Source organism: Mustelus asterias, chromosome X (genome assembly GCF_964213995.1).
Source record: "Mustelus asterias chromosome X, sMusAst1.hap1.1, whole genome shotgun sequence".
Classification (NCBI taxonomy): Eukaryota; Metazoa; Chordata; class Chondrichthyes; order Carcharhiniformes; family Triakidae; genus Mustelus; species Mustelus asterias.
Genome location: NC_135834.1, coordinates 16,482,214 through 16,502,647, shown reverse-complemented (window position 1 = coordinate 16,502,647; position 20,434 = coordinate 16,482,214). Strand labels below are relative to the sequence as shown.

Sequence of the window (20,434 nt, the reverse complement as noted above, 5' to 3'; positions counted from 1 at the left end):
AATAATGTAGGGAGGAGTTATACAATAAATGGCAGAGCCATCAAGAGTATAGAAACACAGAGGGACCTAGGTGTGCAAGTCCACAAATCCTTGAAGGTGGCAACACAGGTGGAGATGGTGGTGAAGAAGGCATATGGTATGCTTGCCTTTATAGGACGGGATATAGAGTATAAAAGCGGGAGTCTGATGATGCAGCTGTATAGAACGCTGATTAGGCCACATTTGGAGTACTGCGTCCAGTTCTGGTCGCCGCACTACCAGAAGGACGTGGAGGTGTTAGAGAGAGTGCAGAGAAGGTTTACCAGGATGTTGCCTGGTATGGAGGGTCTTGGCTATGAGGAGAGATTGGGTAAACTGGGGTTGTTCTCCCTGGAAAGACGGAGAATGAGGGGAGATCTAATAGAGATGTACAAGATTATGAAGGGGATAAATAGGGTGAACGGTGGGAAGCTTTTTCCCAGGTCGGAGGTGACGATCACGAGGGGTCACGGGCTCAAGGTGAGAGGGGCGAAGTATAACTCAGATATCAGAGGGATGTTTTTTACACAGAGGGTGGTGGGGTCCTGGAATGCGCTGCCAAGTAGGGTGGTGGAGGCAGACACGCTGACATTGTTTAAGACTTACCTGGATAGTCACATGAGCAGCCTGGGAATGGAGGGATACAAACGATTGGTCTCGTTGGACCAAGGAGCGGCACAGGCTTGGAGGGCCGAAGGGCCTATTTCCTGTGCTGTACTGTTCTTTGTTCTTTGAAATGTGTTCCTTGTGGGAAGGGATATGGAACTCCATCTGACCTGGAATTTCATTGGCACTTTCACACTGGAGAGAAGCCATTCACCTGCTCCGTATGTGGGAAAGGGTTCTCTCGATCATCCAACCTGTTGATACACCAGTGAGTTCACACTGGGGAGAGACCAATCAGCTGCCCCGAGTGTGGGAAGGGATTGATTCATTCATCTGACCTGCTTAGACCCCAGGGCAGTCACACTGGGGAGAGGCCAGGGAGGTCATGCTGCAACTGTACAGGGTACTGGTGAGGCTGCACCTAGAGTACTGTGTACAATTTTGGTCCCCTTATTTAAGAAAGGATATATTAGCTTTGGAGGGGGTACAGAGAAGGTTCACCAGGTTGATTCCACAGATGAAGGGGTTAGCTTATGAGGAGAGATTGAGTAGACTGGGCCTGTACTCATTGGAGTTTAGAAGGTTGAGGGGAGATCTTATGGAGACATATAAGGTAATGAAGGGGCTAGACAGGGTAGAAGCAGCGAGGTTATTTCCACTTACAATGGAAACAAGAACTAGGGGGCATAGCCTCAAAATACGGGGGAGTCAATTTAGAACAGAGTTGAGGAGGAACTTCTCCTCCCAGAGGGTAGTGAATCTTTGGAATTCTCTGCTCAATGAAGCAGTAGAGGCTACCTCGTTAAATGTGTTTAAGTCACAGATAGAGAGATTTTTAACCATTAAGGGAATTAAGGGTTATGGGGAGCGGGTGGGTAAGTGGAACTGAACCCACTATCAGATCAGCCATGATCTTATTGAATGGCGGAGCAGGCTTGAGGGGCTAGATGGCCTACTCCTGCTCCTATTTCTTATGTTCTGATGTTCTTATTAGGCCACTTATCTGCTCCAAGTGTGGGAAGGGATTCAATCATTCATCTCACCTGCTGAGACATCAGTGCGTTCACACTGGGGAGACGCTGCTGTTCTGTTCTGAGTGTGAGAAGGCATTTACACTATTATCAGGGCTGCTACAACACCAGTGAATTCACACTGGGGAGAGACCATTCACTTGCTCCATGTGTGGGCAGAGTTTCACACGATCATCAGGGCTACTACAACATCAGCAATTTCACACCAATGAGAGACCATTCACTTGCCCGGAGTGTGGGAAGGGGTTCACTTGGTCATCCAAGCTGCTGAAACACCAGCGAGTTCACAGTGGGAAAGGCCGTTCGTCTACTCCATTTGCGGGAAGGGTTTCATTCAATCATCCCACCTGCTGACACACCAACAGGTTCACACTGATGAGAGATCTTGTAAATGCCCAGACTGTGGGAAGTGCTTTAAAAGTTCTGGGGAATGAATGTTCCATCAACGTTCCAGGGACCTGGGTTCGATTCCCGGCTTGGGTCACTGTCTGTGGGGAGTTTGCACGTTCTCCCCGTGTCTGTGTGGGTTTCCTCCGGGTGCTCCGGTTTCCTCCCATAGTCCAAAGATTTGTGGGTTAGGTGCATTGGCCATGCTAAATTGCCACTTGGTGTTCCGGGATACATAAATTAGAGGGATTAGTGGGGTAAATGTGGGATTACGGGGATAGGGCCTGGGTGGGACTGCTGTTGATGCAGGCTCAATAGGCCGAATTGCCTCCTTATGCATTGTAGGGTTTCTATATTTTTCTATGTTTAACATGTTCACACTGACGAGAGACCGTTCAAGTACTCTCATTGTGGGACTGGGATCAGGCAATTATTGAATCTCAGTGTGCATGAGGGAGTTCACATTGGGGAGAGACTGTTCACCTGCTCGAAGTGTGGGAATGGATTTAGTCATCTGCATTGCTGACAACCCAACAAGTTCACTGGTAACGACAATGATTTTATATTTCTCTTAATTGCATCCAGCATTGAACACTGTTAATTGGGGTGTGAATGTCGAGTGGAGAAAACTAACAGAGTTAGTGGGTGGGCAAGGAGGATTGGAGCCAGTGGAGTGGGCAGTGCAGGCCGCAGACCCCAAAGAACAAGGTCCCAGTCTTGTGGTTGCAGAGAGGGAAAGTCTGGATTTCTCCTTTCGCCAGACCCGGGTTAAGGGCCGCCATCTTTATAGGGGCAATGGGCAGTAGGGCAATGGACATTCATCCTATTCCAGGCAGCAGGAGGAGAGAGTGTTCTGAGTTTCTCTGCTGGACTCACACTGATGGCTTGTGGAAACTCTTTTTCCAGGGGATTAGAAGGGGAGCATTTGCACACACAAAACTCAAAGCAAGACAAATGTTTGTCTCTTCTCAATTTCTATCTAAACTGACAAGCGATTCGTTCTGTTAATTGCATTTACAGGGGGATAGAAGAGGAGGTTTTTCAGTTGTGAAACTCAAGCTAAACACCACACCAAAATCTGACAGTCAAGACCTGATTCTGATCAACCTTTGAGTGTAAGTATAGAGGTCAGGTCATTATCAGGCACTGTGTAAAATGTCTTCCTCACATCCCCCTTGTGGGTCTCATCTAAAATCTGTGTCCCTTAATCCAGCACAGGTGCCTCAGAGCTCCAGGGACTTGGGTTTAAATACATCCTTGGGTGACTGTCTATGTGGCGTTTGATGTGGAGATGTCGGCGTTGGACTGGGGTGAACACAGTAAGAGTTTTAACAACACCAGGTTAAAGTCCAACAGGTTTATTTGGTAGCAAATACCATTAGCTTTCGGAGCGCTGCTCCTTCGTCAGATGGAGTGGAAATGACGAAGGAGCAGCGCTCCGAAAGCTAATGGCATTTGCTACCAAATAAACCTGTTGGACTTTAACCTGGTGTTGTTAAAACTCTTACTATGTGGCGTTTGCACATTCTCCCTGTGTCTGCATGGGTTTCTTCCGGGTGCTCCGGTTTCCTCCCACACTCCAAAGATGTGCATGCTAAGTGGATTGGTTATGCTAAATTGCCCCTTCGTGTGCCAAAATATGTAGATTAGGGGATTAGCTATGGTAAATGTTTACAGGGATAGGGTGTGGGAGAGAGCCTGACAGATACTCTGTCAAAGAGTCGGTTCACACTCGATGGACCAAATGGCCTGTTTTGCACAGTCGGACTCCTGTGAGTTTTTCTTTATCTTATTAATGTATTAATTCCATGGGATGTGGGCATTGGTGGTTGCCCAGCATTCGTTCTCCATTACTGGTTGCTGTTGAGAACCATAGAATCTCTCCATCGCAGAAGGAGGCCATTCTGCCCATCGAGTGTGCACTGACTGTGAAAGAGCATCTTACCCTGGCCCACTCTCCACTGCAATATTCCCACAATCCTGGCTAAATGAGGTTTCCAGTATTGCCCATTCCATGACCAAGTGCTGCAGATTTACCAGCTTTATCTTCCCACTATCTTTCATCGTCAGGAATTGCTTTTCCTGCTCTATAGTCCAATTCTGTTCTACTTCTGAACATATGATGGTCAACATTCATTGACCATCAAATTCTGCATCATTTTAATTCTCTGAAATTCATCCTTCACACACTGAAATGTTAACTCTGTTTCTCACTCCACAGATACATCCTGATCTGCTGAGCATCTCTCCTGTTTTTTTTTCAATTTTAGATTTCCAGCATCCACTGTATTTTGATTTTACACCAAACAATGTGGTGTGTTAATTTGAGGTGATGGTGTTCACAAACACCTGCGGGTGTGCTCCTTCTATCTCATTGAGGGTTTAAGAGATTGTCAAAGTCCTGTTGAGATATAAAATTCCTCCCTTTGCACCATGCCTCTCCCATTTCTCTCACTCCTCATATACAAACCACACTCTTGTATAGGTCCGGACCAGGTGGCAGGTTTCCTTCCCTGAAGGACATCGGGGAACCAGTTGTGTATGTACAATAATACAACAGCTTTCATGGTCACTTTTTCCGAGTGCCAGACCCACAAATTACCAGATTTATTGAGCTTAATTTCACAACCTACCTCTGTATTTTTTTTTTGGGTTCTCTCTTACTCCCTTTTTTCTGTTCTAAATCAATTTCCCAGGGTATTAGAACGAGAGGATTTGCACTCAGGAAACTGAAACCAAACATCACATCAGGATCTGGCAGTCTCTGAATTCATCATAACCTGAAATCATTGAATTTTGAACATGGAAGGAAAAAGCACTGTTCACAGTCGGGAGAAACCGTACACGTGTTCTGTGTGTGGACGAGGCTTCAGCCAATCATCTGGCCTATTAAGACATAAATGCAATGGGGAGAAACCGTGGAAATGTGGGGATTGTGGGAAAGGATTCAATTACCCGTCTGACCTGGAAAGACATTGGCGCACTCACACTGGGGAGAGACCATTCACCTGCACCGAGTGTGGGAAGGAATTCACTCAGTTATCCAACCTGTTGACACACCAGCGAATTCACGCTGGAGAGAGACCATTCAACTGCTCCCAGTGTGGGAAGGGATTCACTCATTTCTGCTCCCTATTGTCACACCAGCAACTTCACACTGGGGAGAGGCTGTTCATCTGCTCGAGGTGTGGGAAAGGATTCACTACCTCATTCCGGCTGCTGAGACATCAGCAAGTACATACTGAGCTGAGACCTTTTCAATGTCCAGACTGTGGAAAGTGGTTTAAAAGTTCAGAGAGCCTCATGTTCCATCAACGTGTTCACACTGATGAGAGACCGTTCAGGTGCTCTCATTGTGGGACTGGGTTCAAGCGATCATCTGACCTCGCCAAACATCGACGCATTCACACTGAAGAGAGACCTTTCAGGTGCACTCTGTGTGGGAGTGGGTTCAGATGGTCATCTGACCTCACTAAACATCGGCGCACTCACACTGGGGAGAGACCGTTCATCTGCTCCGAGTGCGGGAAGAGATTCACTGATTCATCCAACCTGCGGAGACACCAGCGAGCTCACACTGATGAGACCTTTTAAATGCCCACATTGTGAAAAATGTGTTAGAAGTTCTGGGAACCTCGTGTCTTCATCAACATGTTCGCAGTGACGAGAGAACATTCCGGTGCTTTCACTGTGGGACTGAGTTCGTGGTCATCTCAACCCACTGCACATGAGCACAGTCACTCTGAGAAGCTGTTCACCTACTCTCAGTAAGGGGAGGGATTCATTAATTCATCCAACTTGAAGACAAACCATGCAGGAGAGACCATTACCTGGTCCAAGGGTGCAAATGGATTCACTCATTTGTTCCATCTACATACTGAGCAATGTGTTAACACGTAACCACACTGATTTGTGTTTTTAGCACACCTGGGACTCAACTCTTTTCATTGGGGTCTCTTCTTGCTGATAGATTCCAGTCTAGTTATAGGGAAAATATTGTGCATAAAAGTGAAATAAATTAACTTTGTGCGAAACGCTCAATGTGTTGAGTCTTTTTAATATCTCTAACACAAGCTGCATATGAATTAGGACCAGGAGCAGACCCCGAGACCCTGCTCTGCCATTCAATAAGATCATGGCTGACCGGATTAGAACCTCAACAGCACATTCTCACCTACGCCTGATAATCTTTCACCCTCTTGTTAAATTCCTGATTAGCTCGCTCTGCCTTAAAAATATTCAAAGTCTCTGCTTCCACTGCCTTTTCCGGAAGTGAGTTCCAAAGACTGATAACCCTCAGAGGAAAAAAAATAATTCTCCTCAAATTTGGCTTAACCGGACTACCCCTTATTTTTAAGCAATATCCCCTCATTCAAGATTCTCCCACAAGGAAATGTCCTCTCCATATCCACCCTGTCAATGCCCCTCAGGAGCTTCTGTCTTTCAACCTAGTTGCATCTCACTCCTTTGAACTTCAGTGAATTGAAGCCTACCCTGTCTAACCTTTTATCATAAGACAACTCTTATTCCAGGAACAAAAAGAAAAAATGCTGAAAAATCTCAGCAGGTCTGTAAGCATGTGTGGAGAGAGAATAAAGCCAATGTTTCAATCAGGATGACCCTTCCACAGGTGCTATCAGACCTGCTGAGAATTTTCCAGCATTTTTTGTTCCTGTTTCAGATTCCAGCATCTGCAGTATTTTGCTTTTATCCTATTCCAGGTATTATCCTAGTAAATCTGCTCTGATTTGTGCACCCTTCCCTAAATAAGGAGGTCAGTACAAAGTATTTCTGATGGTGTCTAACCAATCCCCTCAATATGTGAAGCATTAACTCGCTGCTATTTTAAAATTTAATTCCTCTTGCAATTTAAGTCATTTATATAAATTGTCAAACTGTTGAGTCCCTGGCACTGACCTGTGACACAGCACTAATTACATTTTGCAACCCACAGGATGACATATTTAAGCCTGCTCTTTTCTTCCTGTTAGCTCGCTAATCTTCTATCCACACTACTATTTTACCCGAAGTCATGGGCTTTATTTTCCACAATAATCTTTAATGTGTCACCTTATCAAATACTTGCTGGAAATGAACTATTGTACATCCAATGGTTTTCCTTCATCCACAGGCACGTATTGCTTCTTCAAAGGACTATAATAAATTGGTTAAACATGATTTCCCCTGCATTAAAGCATGCTGACTCCACCTGAATACCTTGAATTTTTATAAGTGCCTTACCCTAACATCATTAGCCATAGCACCTAACATTTTCATGGTGACATATGTAAGCCTGCACTTTCCAACTTTCTGTTTTTCTTTTCAATAAAGGAGTTACATGAAACTTTCTCCAGATCTAGGGAAATGTAGAAAATTGAAACCAATGCATCATTTATCTCACAAGTCACTTTGAAGACCCTAGTATGAACACTGGGTCCCGGGATTTGTCAGCCCACAGCTCCAGCATTGTTCACTACCACTGTCCTGCTGATTGTAATTTTAGTTATGTTTTTGCATTAATTGTGTAGTTCCATCTGTAAATGGTGCAGAGAGAAAGAACAGGTTAGCATTATGCAAGAGGGGAATGCTTCTTCTGGATGTTTTTTTTTCCATGGAGTCTGTTCAACTATTAAGTCTCTGTGAGCGATAATTGAAATTCTCTGTAATGTCAATGATTAATTGGCATTTAACTGTAGTAGCGTGGCTGTGGATCTGAGGTGCCAGATTAAAACTGCAGTCTCTATGGAGGCATGGGTTGAAATCTCACCACCTTTATCTTTTCAATCACTTAAGGTAGCCCTTGGGGCAGCTGACATGTCATCCTTTGTTTTACTAGGAAGAATGAGGAGAGGACATATAAATTGTAGAATGTCCAGGAATATATAGGGCTGAATGCTTTCATTCTCTGCAGTAACCATTTTAACACGAGAACTCGGAGCAGGCCATCTGGCCCCTCAAGCCTGCTCCGCCATTCAATAAGATCATGGCTGATCTTTTTGTGTACTCAGCTCCACTTACCCACCCGCTCACCATAACCCTTAATTCCTTTACTGTTCAAAAATGTATCTATCCTTCCCTTAAAAACATTCAATGAGGTAGCCTCAACTGCTTCATTGGGCAGGGAATTCCACAGATTCACAATCCTTTGGGTGAAGAAGTTCCTCCTCAACTCAGTCCTAAATATGCTCCCCCTTATTTTGAGGCCATGCTCCCTAGTTCTCGGTTCACCTGCCAGTGGAAACAACCTCCCTGCTCCTATCTTATCTATTCCCTTCATAATCTTACATGTTTCTACAAGATCACCTCTCATTCTTCTGAATTCCAATGAATCCCAGTCTACTCAGTCTCTCCTCATCGGCCAACCCTTTCAACTCCAGAATCAACACAGTGAATTTACTCTGCACCCCCTCCAGTGCCAGTATATCCTTTCTCAAGTAAGGAGACCAAAACTGTACACAGTACTCCAGGTGTGGCCTCACTAGCACCTTATACAGCTGCAACATAATCTCGCTGTTTTTAACCTCCATCCCTCTTGCAATGAAGGACAAAATTCCATTTGCTGCCTTAATTACCTGCTGCACCTGTGAAACAACTTTTTGTGATTCATGCACAAGGTCCCTCCGCACAGCAGCGTGTTGCAATTTTTAACCATTTAAATAAGAGTCCATTTTGCTGTTATTCCTACCAAAATGGATGACCTCACATTTACCAACATTGTACTCCATCTGCCAGACCCTCGTCCATTCACTTAGATTATCTATATCCCTTTGCAGACTTTGTGTCCTCTGCACACTTTTCTCTGCCACTCATCTTAGTGTCATCTGTGAATTTTGACACAGCACACTTGGTCCCCAACTCCAAATCATCTATGTAAATTGTAAACAATTGCGGTCCCAACACTAATCCCTGAGGCACACCACTAGTCACTGATCGCCAACCAGAAAAACACCCATTTACCCCCACTCTATGCTTTCTGTTAGTTAACCAATCCTTTATCCATGCTAATACATTACCCGTAACACCGTGCACCTTTATCTCATGCAGCAGTCTTTGATGCGGCACCTTGTCAATGCCTTCTCAAAATCCATATACATGACATTCACAGGTTCCCCATTGTCCACTGCGCATGTAATGTTCTCAAAGAATTCCACCAAATTAGTCAAACATGACCCGCCCTTCGTGAACCCATGCTGCGTCTTCCCAATGGGACAATTTGTATCCAGATGTCTCACTATTTCTTCTTTGATGATAGAACAAAGAACAATACAGCACAGGAACAGGCCCTTCGGCCCTCCAAGCCCGTGCCGCTCCCTGGTCCAAACTAGACCATTCTTTTGTATCCCTCCATTCCCACTCCGTTCATGTGGCTATCTAGCTAAGTCTTAAACATTCCCAGTGTGTCCGCCTCCACCACCTTGCCCGGCAGCGCGTTCCAGGCCCCCACCACCCTCTGTGTAAAATACGTCCTTCTGATATCCGTGTTAAACCTCCCCCCCCACCCCTCACCTTGAACCTATGACCCTCGTGAAAGTCACCACCAACCTGGGAAAAAGCTTCCCACCGTTCACCCTATCTATGCCTTTCATAATTTTATACACCTCTATTAGGTCACCCCTCATCCTCCGTCTTTCCAGTGAGAACAACCCCAGTTTACCCAATCTCTCCTCATAACTAAGCCCTTCCATACCAGGCAACATCCTGGTAAACCTCCTCTGCACTCTCTCTAAAGCCTCCACGTCCTTCTGGTAGTGTGGCGACCAGAACTGGGCGCAGTATTCCAAATGCGGCCGAACCAACGTTCTATACAACCGCAACATCAGACCCCAACTTTTATACTCTATGCCCCGTCCTATAAAGGCAAGCATGCCATATACCTTCTTCACTACCTTCTCCACCTGTGACGTCACCTTCAAGGATCTGTGGACTTGCACACCCAGGTCCCTCTGCGTATCGACACCCTTTATGGTTCTGCCATTTATCGTATAGCTCCCCCCTACATTAGCTCTACCAAAATGCATCACTTCGCATTTATCTGGATTGAACTCCATCTGCCATTTCTTTGCCCAAATTTCCAGCCTATCTATATCCTTCTGTAGCCTCTGACAATGTTCCTCACTATCTGCAAGTCCAGCCATTTTCGTGTCGTCCGCAAACTTACTGATCACCCCAGTTACACCTTCTTCCAGATCGTTTATATAAATCACAAACAGCAGAGGTCCCAATACAGAGCCCTGCGGAACACCACTAGTCACAGGCATCCAGCCGGAAAAAGACCCTTCCACTACCACCCTCTGTCTTCTGTGACCAAGCCAGTTCTCCACCCATCTAGCCACCTCCCCCTTTATCCCATGAGATCCAACCTTTTGCACCAACCTACCATGAGGGACTTTGTCAAACGCTTTACTAAAGTCCATATAGACGACATCCATGGCCCTTCCCTCGTCAACCATTCTCGTCACTTCTTCAAAAAACTCCACCAGGTTAGTGAGGCATGACCTCCCTCTCACAAAACCATGCTGACTATCGTTAATGAGTTTATTTCTTTCTAAATACGCATACATCCTATCTCTAAGAATCCTCTCCAACAACTTCCCTACCACGGACGTCAAGCTCACCGGCCTATAATTTCCCAGGTTATCCTTCCTACCCTTCTTAAATAATGGGACCACATTAGCTATCCTCCAATCCTCTGGGACCTCACCTGTGTCCAGTGACGAGACAAAGATTTGCATCAGAGGCCCAGCGATTTCATCTCTCGCCTCCCTGAGCAGCCTTGGATAGATTCCATCAGGCCCTGGGGATTTGTCAGTCTTTGTATTCTCTAAAAAACCTAACACTTCCTCTCTTGTAATGGAGATTTTCTCTAACGGGTCAACACTCCCCTCCGAGACACTCCCAGTCAACACATCCCTCTCCTTTGTGAATACCGACGCAAAGTATTCATTTAGGATCTCCCCTACTTCTTTGGGCTCTAAGCATAATTCCCCACTTTTGTCCCTGAGAGGTCCGATTTTTTCCCTGACAACCCTTTTGTTCCTAACGTATGAATAAAATGCCTTGGGATTCTCCTTAATCCTGTCTGCCAAGGACATTTCATGACCCCTTTTTGCCCTTCTAATTCCTCGTTTGAGTTCTTTCCTACTTTCTTTGTATTCCTCCAGAGCTCCCTCCCAGATTCAAGCATTTTCCCTACTCCAGATGTTAAGCTAACCAGCCTATAGTTAACTGCCTTTTGTCTACCTCCTTTTTTAAACAATGGCGTCACATTTGCTGTTTTCAAATCTGCGGGAACCACCCCAGAGTCCAGCGAATTTTGGTAAATTACCACTGGTGCATTTGCTATTTCCCCCACCATCTCTTTTAGTACCCTGGGATGCATTCCATCAGGGCCAGGAGACTTGTCTACCTTTAGCCCCATTAGCTTGCCCAACACTACCGATTTAGTGATATTAGTTTCTAGGTCCTCACCTGCCGTAGCCTTCTTGCCATCAATTCCTGACATGTTATTTGTGTCTTCCACTGTGAAGACTGATACAAAATACCTGTTCAATGCCTTGGCCATTTCCTCATTTCCAGCTGTTACATCCCCTTTCTCATCCTCTGAAGGACCAATGTTTACTTTATGATTTTAAATGGCCAACATTGAAAAGTGAATAAGTGTTGTGTGCAAGATTTAACACAACAGTTTCAAATCTATAGGGCAGCTTGCTCCATGGATTTAAATCCTCTTGACGATGCTTCTCATTATTCTGGTTTTAATTATGTTGTAGAATGTGGAAATCTCTGAGATGGGGATTAGAGAGTTAAAAGATGCAAATTGAAAGCAGCAGAATTTGATGTGTGTCAGTTCCTTTCAGCGTTGAATATCTGCTGTGTGTTACCTTGTATGTTTCACTGAAGCCGCAGTGGTGAGGTTGGTGGGTTTTGGAAATTGAAAGTTACATATGAGCAGCTTGTGGGATTATTTCACCTTGCTGTCGATTTCATGTTCCAGCTAACAACAATCATGCTGTCACTGGTGATTAGATGTGAAGAAATGGCAAAATTAGTGTGGATACTTCTCTAGTTATGTGATTCGCAAGAACACTTGCCCCAGCACGGGTCAACCATCCCAATGATCCAGGCCCCACTTTATCCATTACTGGTGCCAGTGCCCCACAAACTGGAATACACTCCCCCTCCACTGCAAGTTCCTCTTCAGCTCGGAGCAGATATCCTGAACTTTAGCGCCATCTGGTCTCTCGCCCTTTGCTGCAGCGATCAGCGTTAATCTCCCTCACTATACTATCCCCTACTACCACTCTGTTCCTTCCCCCCACTTGAATACATTCTTTTACCTTGGTTCCAGGATCAGTTGTAGCCTGTAATTCGTACTGTCATCCAAACAAGCTGAGAGAACCTCAAGGCTCTTGGACAATTGCACAGTCTGACACTCTTTTGTGTCCCTTCACCTGTCCTCTTGGCCCGGACCACTGAGCAAATCAGAAAACACGTCCTTAGTGTTGTGACTTCCTCCTCGTACAATGTATTTGGATAACAACCCCGCCACCACCCCGCCACCACCGCCCCCCCCCCCCCCCCCCCCGCCCTCCACCCCACCACCCCACTCCACACACACACAGCCACCCTGAGGTGTCATAGTGTCTGCATTTGAGTCTCCAGCTCGATGACTCGGAACCGATGCTCCTCAAGCCACAATCACTTACTGCAGATGTGTTTGCCTGGATCACACTGATATCAGAGTTCCCATTGACATTGACCCAGAAGAAGAGATATTAACTCAGATGACCAAAAGGTTCATCGAAGATTGTTGAGGAATCTCCTAATAGAGGACAGTGAGCTACCGAAAGGCAGAGGTTAGGGAGTGAATTCCAGAGCTTGGGGCCTCGGCAACTGAAATCACATTCACCAATAGTGGAATGATTCTGATTGGGAATGCACAAAAGGCCAGAATTATAAGGAGCACAGATATCTCAAAGGTTTGTGGTGTTCAGTTGGGTTAAAGAGATAGGGGCAGCGAGAGCATGGCGGGATTTGAACACAATGGTGGACTTTTCTTTAAGGAACAGACTGTTCTTGAAGGAACCTATGAAGGTTGGTGAGCAGAGGGGTGATAGGGAATGGACTTGCTGCGAGTTTTGGATGATGAAGTTTACAGAGGGTAGAACGTCCACTTACATCCCAGAACTGACATTCTGCTGGATCAGCACTGCCCTGTTTCCAAGATCAATATTGATCCTTTGTAAGGTGGGGTTCCCAGAACCAGAGACAGGACTCCAGGTGTGATCTAACCAGGGTCTGGTATAGCTGTAGCAAACCTTTCCCTCTTTTCTCTCACAGCCTCTGTAACAGGTTGTACAGCAAGGGGAATTAGATTGTATATATCAGCTGAGAAAAATGAGAATATTCTTGATCGAAACATTTTTTAAAAAATAATGGAAATGAAATCACTTGCATAAATAAATATTTTTCATTCCAAAACCTGCATAACAATCTCGATTTTAGTTCTTCATGCCATTGTGTCAGCAGAATGTTGTTAATTTTCACACACTGTGCATGGACACTGGAGAAGCTCCTGCACCTCTTCTTAACTCAGTTTCACAAGGGAATTGGACAATGATTCGAAATGTAAAATTCATAGTGAGGAAAAGATCAAAACTTCATGTTTAGAAAACTACAGCACAAAACAGGCCCTTCGGCCCCACAAGTTGTGCCGAACATATCCCTACCTTTTAGGCCTACCTATAAATAGAAACATAGAAAAACTACAGCAAACATTTATTTAAACGTTTATTGATCAATATTTGTTACTGCCCATTCCTTGGTGACACAAGATGCTCCAACCTGGGTTAGTTCTCCCATTACATAGAGCACAAGAAAATGCAGGTGGTTTAAATCCACTCACGAAACCTCATTAATACAATGCCCGAGTCAGTGAAACTTTCTTTCAGCTTCAAATGAGAAACCTCGGCTGATACAATTTGTGGAAACTTGCTCTTGATGAATGTTTCTTCATTCATAGAATCATAGATGTACAGTACAGAAGGAGACCATTCGGCCCATCGAGTCTGTACCAACTACACTCCCACCCAGGCCCTATTCCTGTAACCCCACACTTTTATCCTGCTAATCCACCTGACGCGAGGGTCAATTTAGCATGTCCAGTCAACCTAACCTGCACATCTTTGACTGTGGGAGGAAACCGGAGCACCCGGAGGAAGCCCACGCAGTCACGGGGAGAAAGTGCAAACTCTACACAGACAGTGACCAGAGGCCGGAATTGAAGCTGGGTTCCTGGTGGCAGCAGTGCTAACCACTGTGCCACCGTGCCGCCTTCTCATGTGACAGGGACTAAAATCGTTTTAAATTTGGTAATGGCTGCAGCAGATTCTTCATGTCATTAGAACATTTATAAACATTTTTTTAAAAAAAATACAGTCCACAAAATGTGAAGAAGTAAAGATTCATGAGACACAGAGCTAATAAAGTGATGAATGTGTTGACTGTTACTGGGCAGACATATTTCTTACGGTCTGCTATATAAATGTGAAGATTTATTGAAGCAAAATAAAACATTTATTCACCGTCTGTCATGAACATGACACAGACATGAAAGCCTTTAGTCACAAACTCCAACTTCTATTTCTTGTGAATGTGTTGGTGTCTCATCAGGTGGTATGACCGAGCAAATCGCTTCTCACACTCGGGGCAGGTGAATGGCCTCACCCTGGTGTGAATTTGTTGGTATTTCAGCAAGTTGGATGACTGAATGAATCTCTTCCCACACTCCGAGCAGGTGAATGGTTTCTCCCCAGCGTGAATCCGCTGGTGTGGTAGCAGGTGTGATGAATGAATCACTTCCCACACTCTGAGCAGGTGCAAGGTCTTTCCCCAATGTGAAATCGCTGGTATGACAGGAGGTGCGATGCCTGAATGAATCACTTCCCTTACTCAGAACAGGTGAAAGGCCTTTCCCCAGTGTGAAATCGCTGGTGTGGTAGCAGGTGCCATGCTTGAGTGAATCCTTTTTCACACACTGAGCAGGTGAATGGTCTCTCCCCAGTGTGACTGCGCCCATGTGCTTCCAGTTCAGATGGGTAATTAAATCCCTTCCCACAATTGTCACATTTCCATGGTTTCACCCCAGTGTGACTGCATTTATGTTTTGACAGGTCAGATGATCCTATTCCATACACAGAACATGTGCACGGTTTCTCCCCACTGTGAATGGTGCTTTTTCCTTCCATATTCAAAATCAAATGATATTCAGGTTATGGTAGATTGGGCAACTCTGTCAGACTGAGTTTCTGGACCTGGGAAGATGATTGAAAACAGAGCAAGGTGAATTAGAAAGAGAGACCCACAGGCATACAAACACAGGTTGTGAAATTGAGCTGAATGAATCTGCTAATTAGTGGGGCCAGCACTCGGGAAAGATGACCATGAAAGCTGCTGGATTGCAAAATCTCAGCTTGTGTGTGTGTCTGTGTGGGGAAAGGTTGGGGGGGTTGTGAGGTATAGACGGGGAGATGGGGGAGTAGGAGGGTCAGTGAAAAGGCTCTTATGTTTCTACAATTCTAAAAGAAACAGAATCTCCTAAACCCTCAACTTCCACAATCTAAAAGGCTATCAGGTCAAGTCACACACCATCCTGACTTGTCTGACATCCAGTAATGGATGAATAGAATGTTCCACTATTTAAATATTGGGAAGACTGATGTCATTGTTTTCAGTCCCTGCTACAAACTTCACTCCCGAACCATCAACATCATCCACTTCTCTCACAGCTTTGAGGCTGAACCAGACTGCTCACAACCTTGGCATCATATTTTACCCCAAGCTGAGCTTCTGACTACATATCACCCAAGACCGACTATTTTTACCTCAGTAACTTTGTCTAACTTCATTCCTGCCTCAGCTCATCTCTTGCTGAGCCTCATCCGTTCCTTTGTTACTTCGAAATTGGACTATTCCCAGCCGCCCACATAAAGATTGGGTCATTCAAAACTCTGCTTTCCTGCATCCTTACTCACACTAACTCTCATTCATCCAACACCCTGTGCTCACTGAACTGCATAGGCTCCTGGTTACGGCAGGTGCCTCACAGCGCCAGGGACACAGGTTCGATTCCTGGCTTAGGTCACTGTCTGCACGTTCTTCCCGTGTCTGCGTGGGTTTCCTCCGGATGCTCCGGTTTCCTCCCACAGTCTGACAGACGTGCTGGTTAGGTGCATTGGCCATGCTAAATTCTCCCTCAGTGTACCCGAACAGGCGCCAGAGTGTGGTGACTAGGAGAGTTTCATAGTAACTTCATTGCAGTGTTAATGTCTGCCTACTTGTGACACAAATAAATAAACTTTAAACCTTTAAGAATCACCTCAAAGTTAAAATTCTCATCCTTTATTTCAAATCCTTCTGTACTCTCCTCAGTATTTTTATCCTTCAACCTACATCCCTCCCAGATTTCTGGGATCATTTCATTCTGACCTATTGAATATCCCGGATTTTAACTGACCCACCATTGAAGAGGCCGCACCTTCAGCCACCCAGGCCCTATGTTCTGGAATTCCCTCCGTAGAACCCTCCACCTCTCTTTTATTCATTAAGATTCTCTTTATGTCTTTAGTCTTGAACCAACCTTTTGGTCATCTGCCCTCACATCTCCTTATGTACCTCAGTGTCAAGTATTGCAATACACCATTAATGTGAAATACTTTGTAATGTTTTATTCAATTCAGGGTACTTTATAAATACAAGTTGTTGTTGTTGATCTGGACATAGCCCATCACTTAGTGAAAATCCTGTAACTCCTTACCAAGCAGCATTGTGGGACATCTTCACCACAGTGACTGCAGCGGCTCAGGAAGAAGGCCCACCAGCACCTGATCAACAGACAACTGGGGATTAACAATATCTGCTGCTCTTGTTACTGACACCCAACCGAGAGCGGCACGGTAGCACAGTGGTTAGCACTGCTGCTTCACAGCTCCAGGGACCTTGGTTCGATTCCCGGCTTGGGTCACTGTCTGTGTGGAGTTTGCACATTCTCCTCGTGTCTGCGTGGGTTTCCTCCGGGTGCTCCGGTTTCCTCCCACAGTCCAAAGATGTGCGGGTTAGGTTGATTGGCCATGCTAAAAATTGCCCTTAGTGTCCTGAGATGTGTAGGTTAGTGGGTAAAATATGCAGGGATATGGGGGTAGGGCCTGGGTGGGATTGTGGTCGGTGCAGACTCGATGGGCCGAATGGCCTCTTTCTGCACTGTAGGGTTTCTATGATTCTATGAATAAAGTTAAGGTACATTCTCCGATAAAACGCACTATAGAAATACTTAAGTTTAAGTTTATTTATTAGTGTCACAAGTACGCTTACATTTACACTGCAATGAAGTTACTGTGAAATATCCCCAGTCGGAACACTCGGGCGCCTGTTTGGGTACTTGTTACTAAAATTATTTTCTGAAATGGAATGGACAGGATCCATCTCGTAATCTGATCTCCCCCAGAATCTCTCTCCCTTGACAATCTTACATTGGAAATTGTTGGGCTCCAAATCCCTCGGGTTTAAATGCAGCAGCTTCTCCTCCAGCTCCACCCCGACTCAAACAGAGGCAACAGAAATGACCCGCATCCAACACCAAAACTGACTCAAATTGTCCGTGTTTCTAATCTCAGTGCTATGAAACAATGAAACCGAAGCAAAATCCGGCAGAGGCTGAATCTCAGATTAAAAGATAAAACACCGAAAATATTCAGCAGGTCAGACAGCAGCATGCAATTCATCTCAATTACTGAGATAGTCAGAATCATAGAACCATAGATTCCCCACAGTGCAGGGCCCATCGAGTCTACATCAGTTCTCCAAAAGAGCATCTCACCCAGTTCCTCCTCTCTGTTCCATCCACATAATGTGGAGATGCCGGTGTTGGACTGGGATAAACACAGTAAGAAGTCTCACAACACCAGTTTAAAGTCCAACAGGTTTATTTGGTAGTACAAGCCACTAGCTTTCAGAGCGCTGCTCCTTCATCAGGTGAGTGGGATTTCTGTTCACAAACGGGGCATATAAAGACACAAACTCAATTTACAAAATAATGGTTGGAATGCGAGTCTTTACAGGTAATCAAGTCTTAAAGGTACAGACAATGTGAGTGGAGAGAGGGTTAAGCACAGGTTAAAGAGATGTGTATTGTCTCCAGCCAGGACAGTTAGTGAGATTGTGCAAGCCCAGGCAAGTCGTGGGGGTTACAGATAGTGTGACATGAACCTAAGATCCCGGTTGAGGCCGTCCTCATGTGTGCGGAACTTAGCTATCAGTCTCTGCTCAGCGACTCTGCGTTGTCGTGTGTCGTGAAGGCCGCCTTGGAGAACGCTTACCCAAAGATCAGAGGCCAAATGCCCGTGACCGCTGAAGTACTCCCCAACAGGAAGAGAACACTCTTGCCTGGTGATTGTCGAGCGGTGTTCATTCATCCGTTGTCGTAGCGTCTGCATGGTCTCCCCAATGTACCATGCCTCGGGACATCCTTTCCTGCAGCGTATCAGGTCGCCAACATTGGCTGAGTCGCAAGAGTATGTACCGTGTACCTGGTGGATGGTGTTCTCACGTGAGATGATGGCATCCGTGTCGATGATCCGGCACGTCTTGCAGAGGTTGCTGTGGCAGGGTTGTGTGGTGTCGTGGTCACTGTTCTGAAGGCTGGGTAGTTTGCTGCGGACAATGGTCTGTTTGAGGTTGTGCGGTTGTTTGAAGGCAAGAAGTGGGGGTGTGGGGATGGCCTTGGCGAGATGTTCGTCTTCATCAATGAGATGTTGAAGGCTCCGGAGAAGATGTCGTAGCTTCTCCACTCCCACTGGAAAATGAGGCTGGGGAAGTAATAATAGGGAACAAAGCAATGGCAGAGGAACTGAATAATTACTTTGCATCAGTCTTCACGGTGGAACACACCAGTGGGATGCCAGAGCTCCAGGAGAGTCAGGGGGCACAGGTGAGTGTAGTGGTCATCACGAAGGAGAAGGTTCTGGGGAAACTGAAAGGTCTGAAGGTGGATAAATCACCTGGACCTCTTGGACTACACACCAGGGTTCGAAAAGAGATAGCTGAGGAAATTGTGGAGGTATTGTGGTGATCTTTCAGGAATCACTGGAGACAGGGAGGGTCCCAGAGGACTGGAAAGTAGCTAATGTAGCACCGCTGTTTAAGAAGGGAGGGAGGCAGCAGACGGGAAATTATAGGCCGGTTAGCCTGACTTCGGTCATTGGCAAGATTTTAGAGTCCATTATTAAAGATGAGGTCACAGAGTACTTGGAAGTGCATGATAAAATAGGACTGAGTCAGCACGGCTTTGTCAAGGGGAGGTCATGTCTGACAAATCTGTTAGAGTTCTTTCAGGAGGTAACAATGAAGTTAGATAAAGGAGAACCAGTGAACGTGATTTATTTAGATTTCCAGAAGGCCTTTGACAAGGTGCCGCATAGGACACTGTTAAATAAGTTAAGTGCCCATGGTGTTAAGGGTAAGATCCTGGCATAGATAGAGGATTGGCTGACTGGCAGAAGGCAGAGAATGGGGATCAAGGGGTCTTTTTCAGGATGGGAGCTGGTGACTAGCGGTGTGTCTCAGGGGTCAATGTTAGGACCACAGCTTTTCACAATATACATTAACGATTTGGAGGAAGAACTGTTGCTAAGTTCGCAGATGATATAAGGACATGTGGAGGGACAGGTAGTATTGAGGAAGCAGGGGGGCTGCAGAAGGACTTGGACAAGTTAGGAGAGTGAGCAAAGAAGTGGCAGATGGAATACAATGTGGAAAAGTGTGAGGTTATGCACTTTGGAAGGAGGAATGGAGGCACAGACTATTTTCTAAATGGGAAAATGCTTAGGAAATCAGAAACACAAAGGAACTTGGGAGTCATTGTTCAAGATTCTCTTAAGGTTAATGTGCAGGTTCAGTCGGCAGTTAGGAAGGCAAATGCAATGTTAGCATTCATGTCGAGAAGGCTAGAATACAAGAGCAGGGATGTACTTCTGAGGCTGTATAAGGCTCTGGTCAGACCCCATTTGGAGTATTGTGAGCAGTTTTGGGCCCCATATCTAAGGAAGGATGTGCTGGCCTTGGAAAGGGTTCAGAGTAGGTTCACGAGAATGATCCCTGGAATGAAGAGCTTGCCGTATGAGGAATGGTTGAGGACTCTGCGTCTGTACTCATTGGAGTTTAGAAGGATGAGGGGGGATCTTATTGAAACTTACAGGATACTGCGAGGGCCTGGATAGGGTGGACGTGGAGAGGATGTTTCCACAAGTAGGAAAAACTAGAACCAGAGGGCACAACCTCAGACTAAAGGGACGATCCTTTAAAACAGAGATGAGGAGGAATTTCTTCAGCCAGAGAGC

The 20,434-nt window shown here is 45.5% G+C and overlaps 1 protein-coding gene across 1 annotated transcript in view; it reads left to right on the top strand.

Moving 5' to 3' along the window:
* The window catches only part of LOC144481854 (uncharacterized), a 302,744-nt gene that overhangs the window by 256,884 nt on the left and 25,426 nt on the right, over positions 1 to 20,434 (top strand). The window contains exon 3 of the mRNA XM_078201004.1: positions 4,739 to 5,603. Coding sequence (XP_078057130.1) covers positions 4,845 to 5,603 — 759 coding nt within the window. The 5' untranslated portion in view covers positions 4,739 to 4,844. The remainder of the gene's footprint in view (positions 1 to 4,738; positions 5,604 to 20,434) is intronic.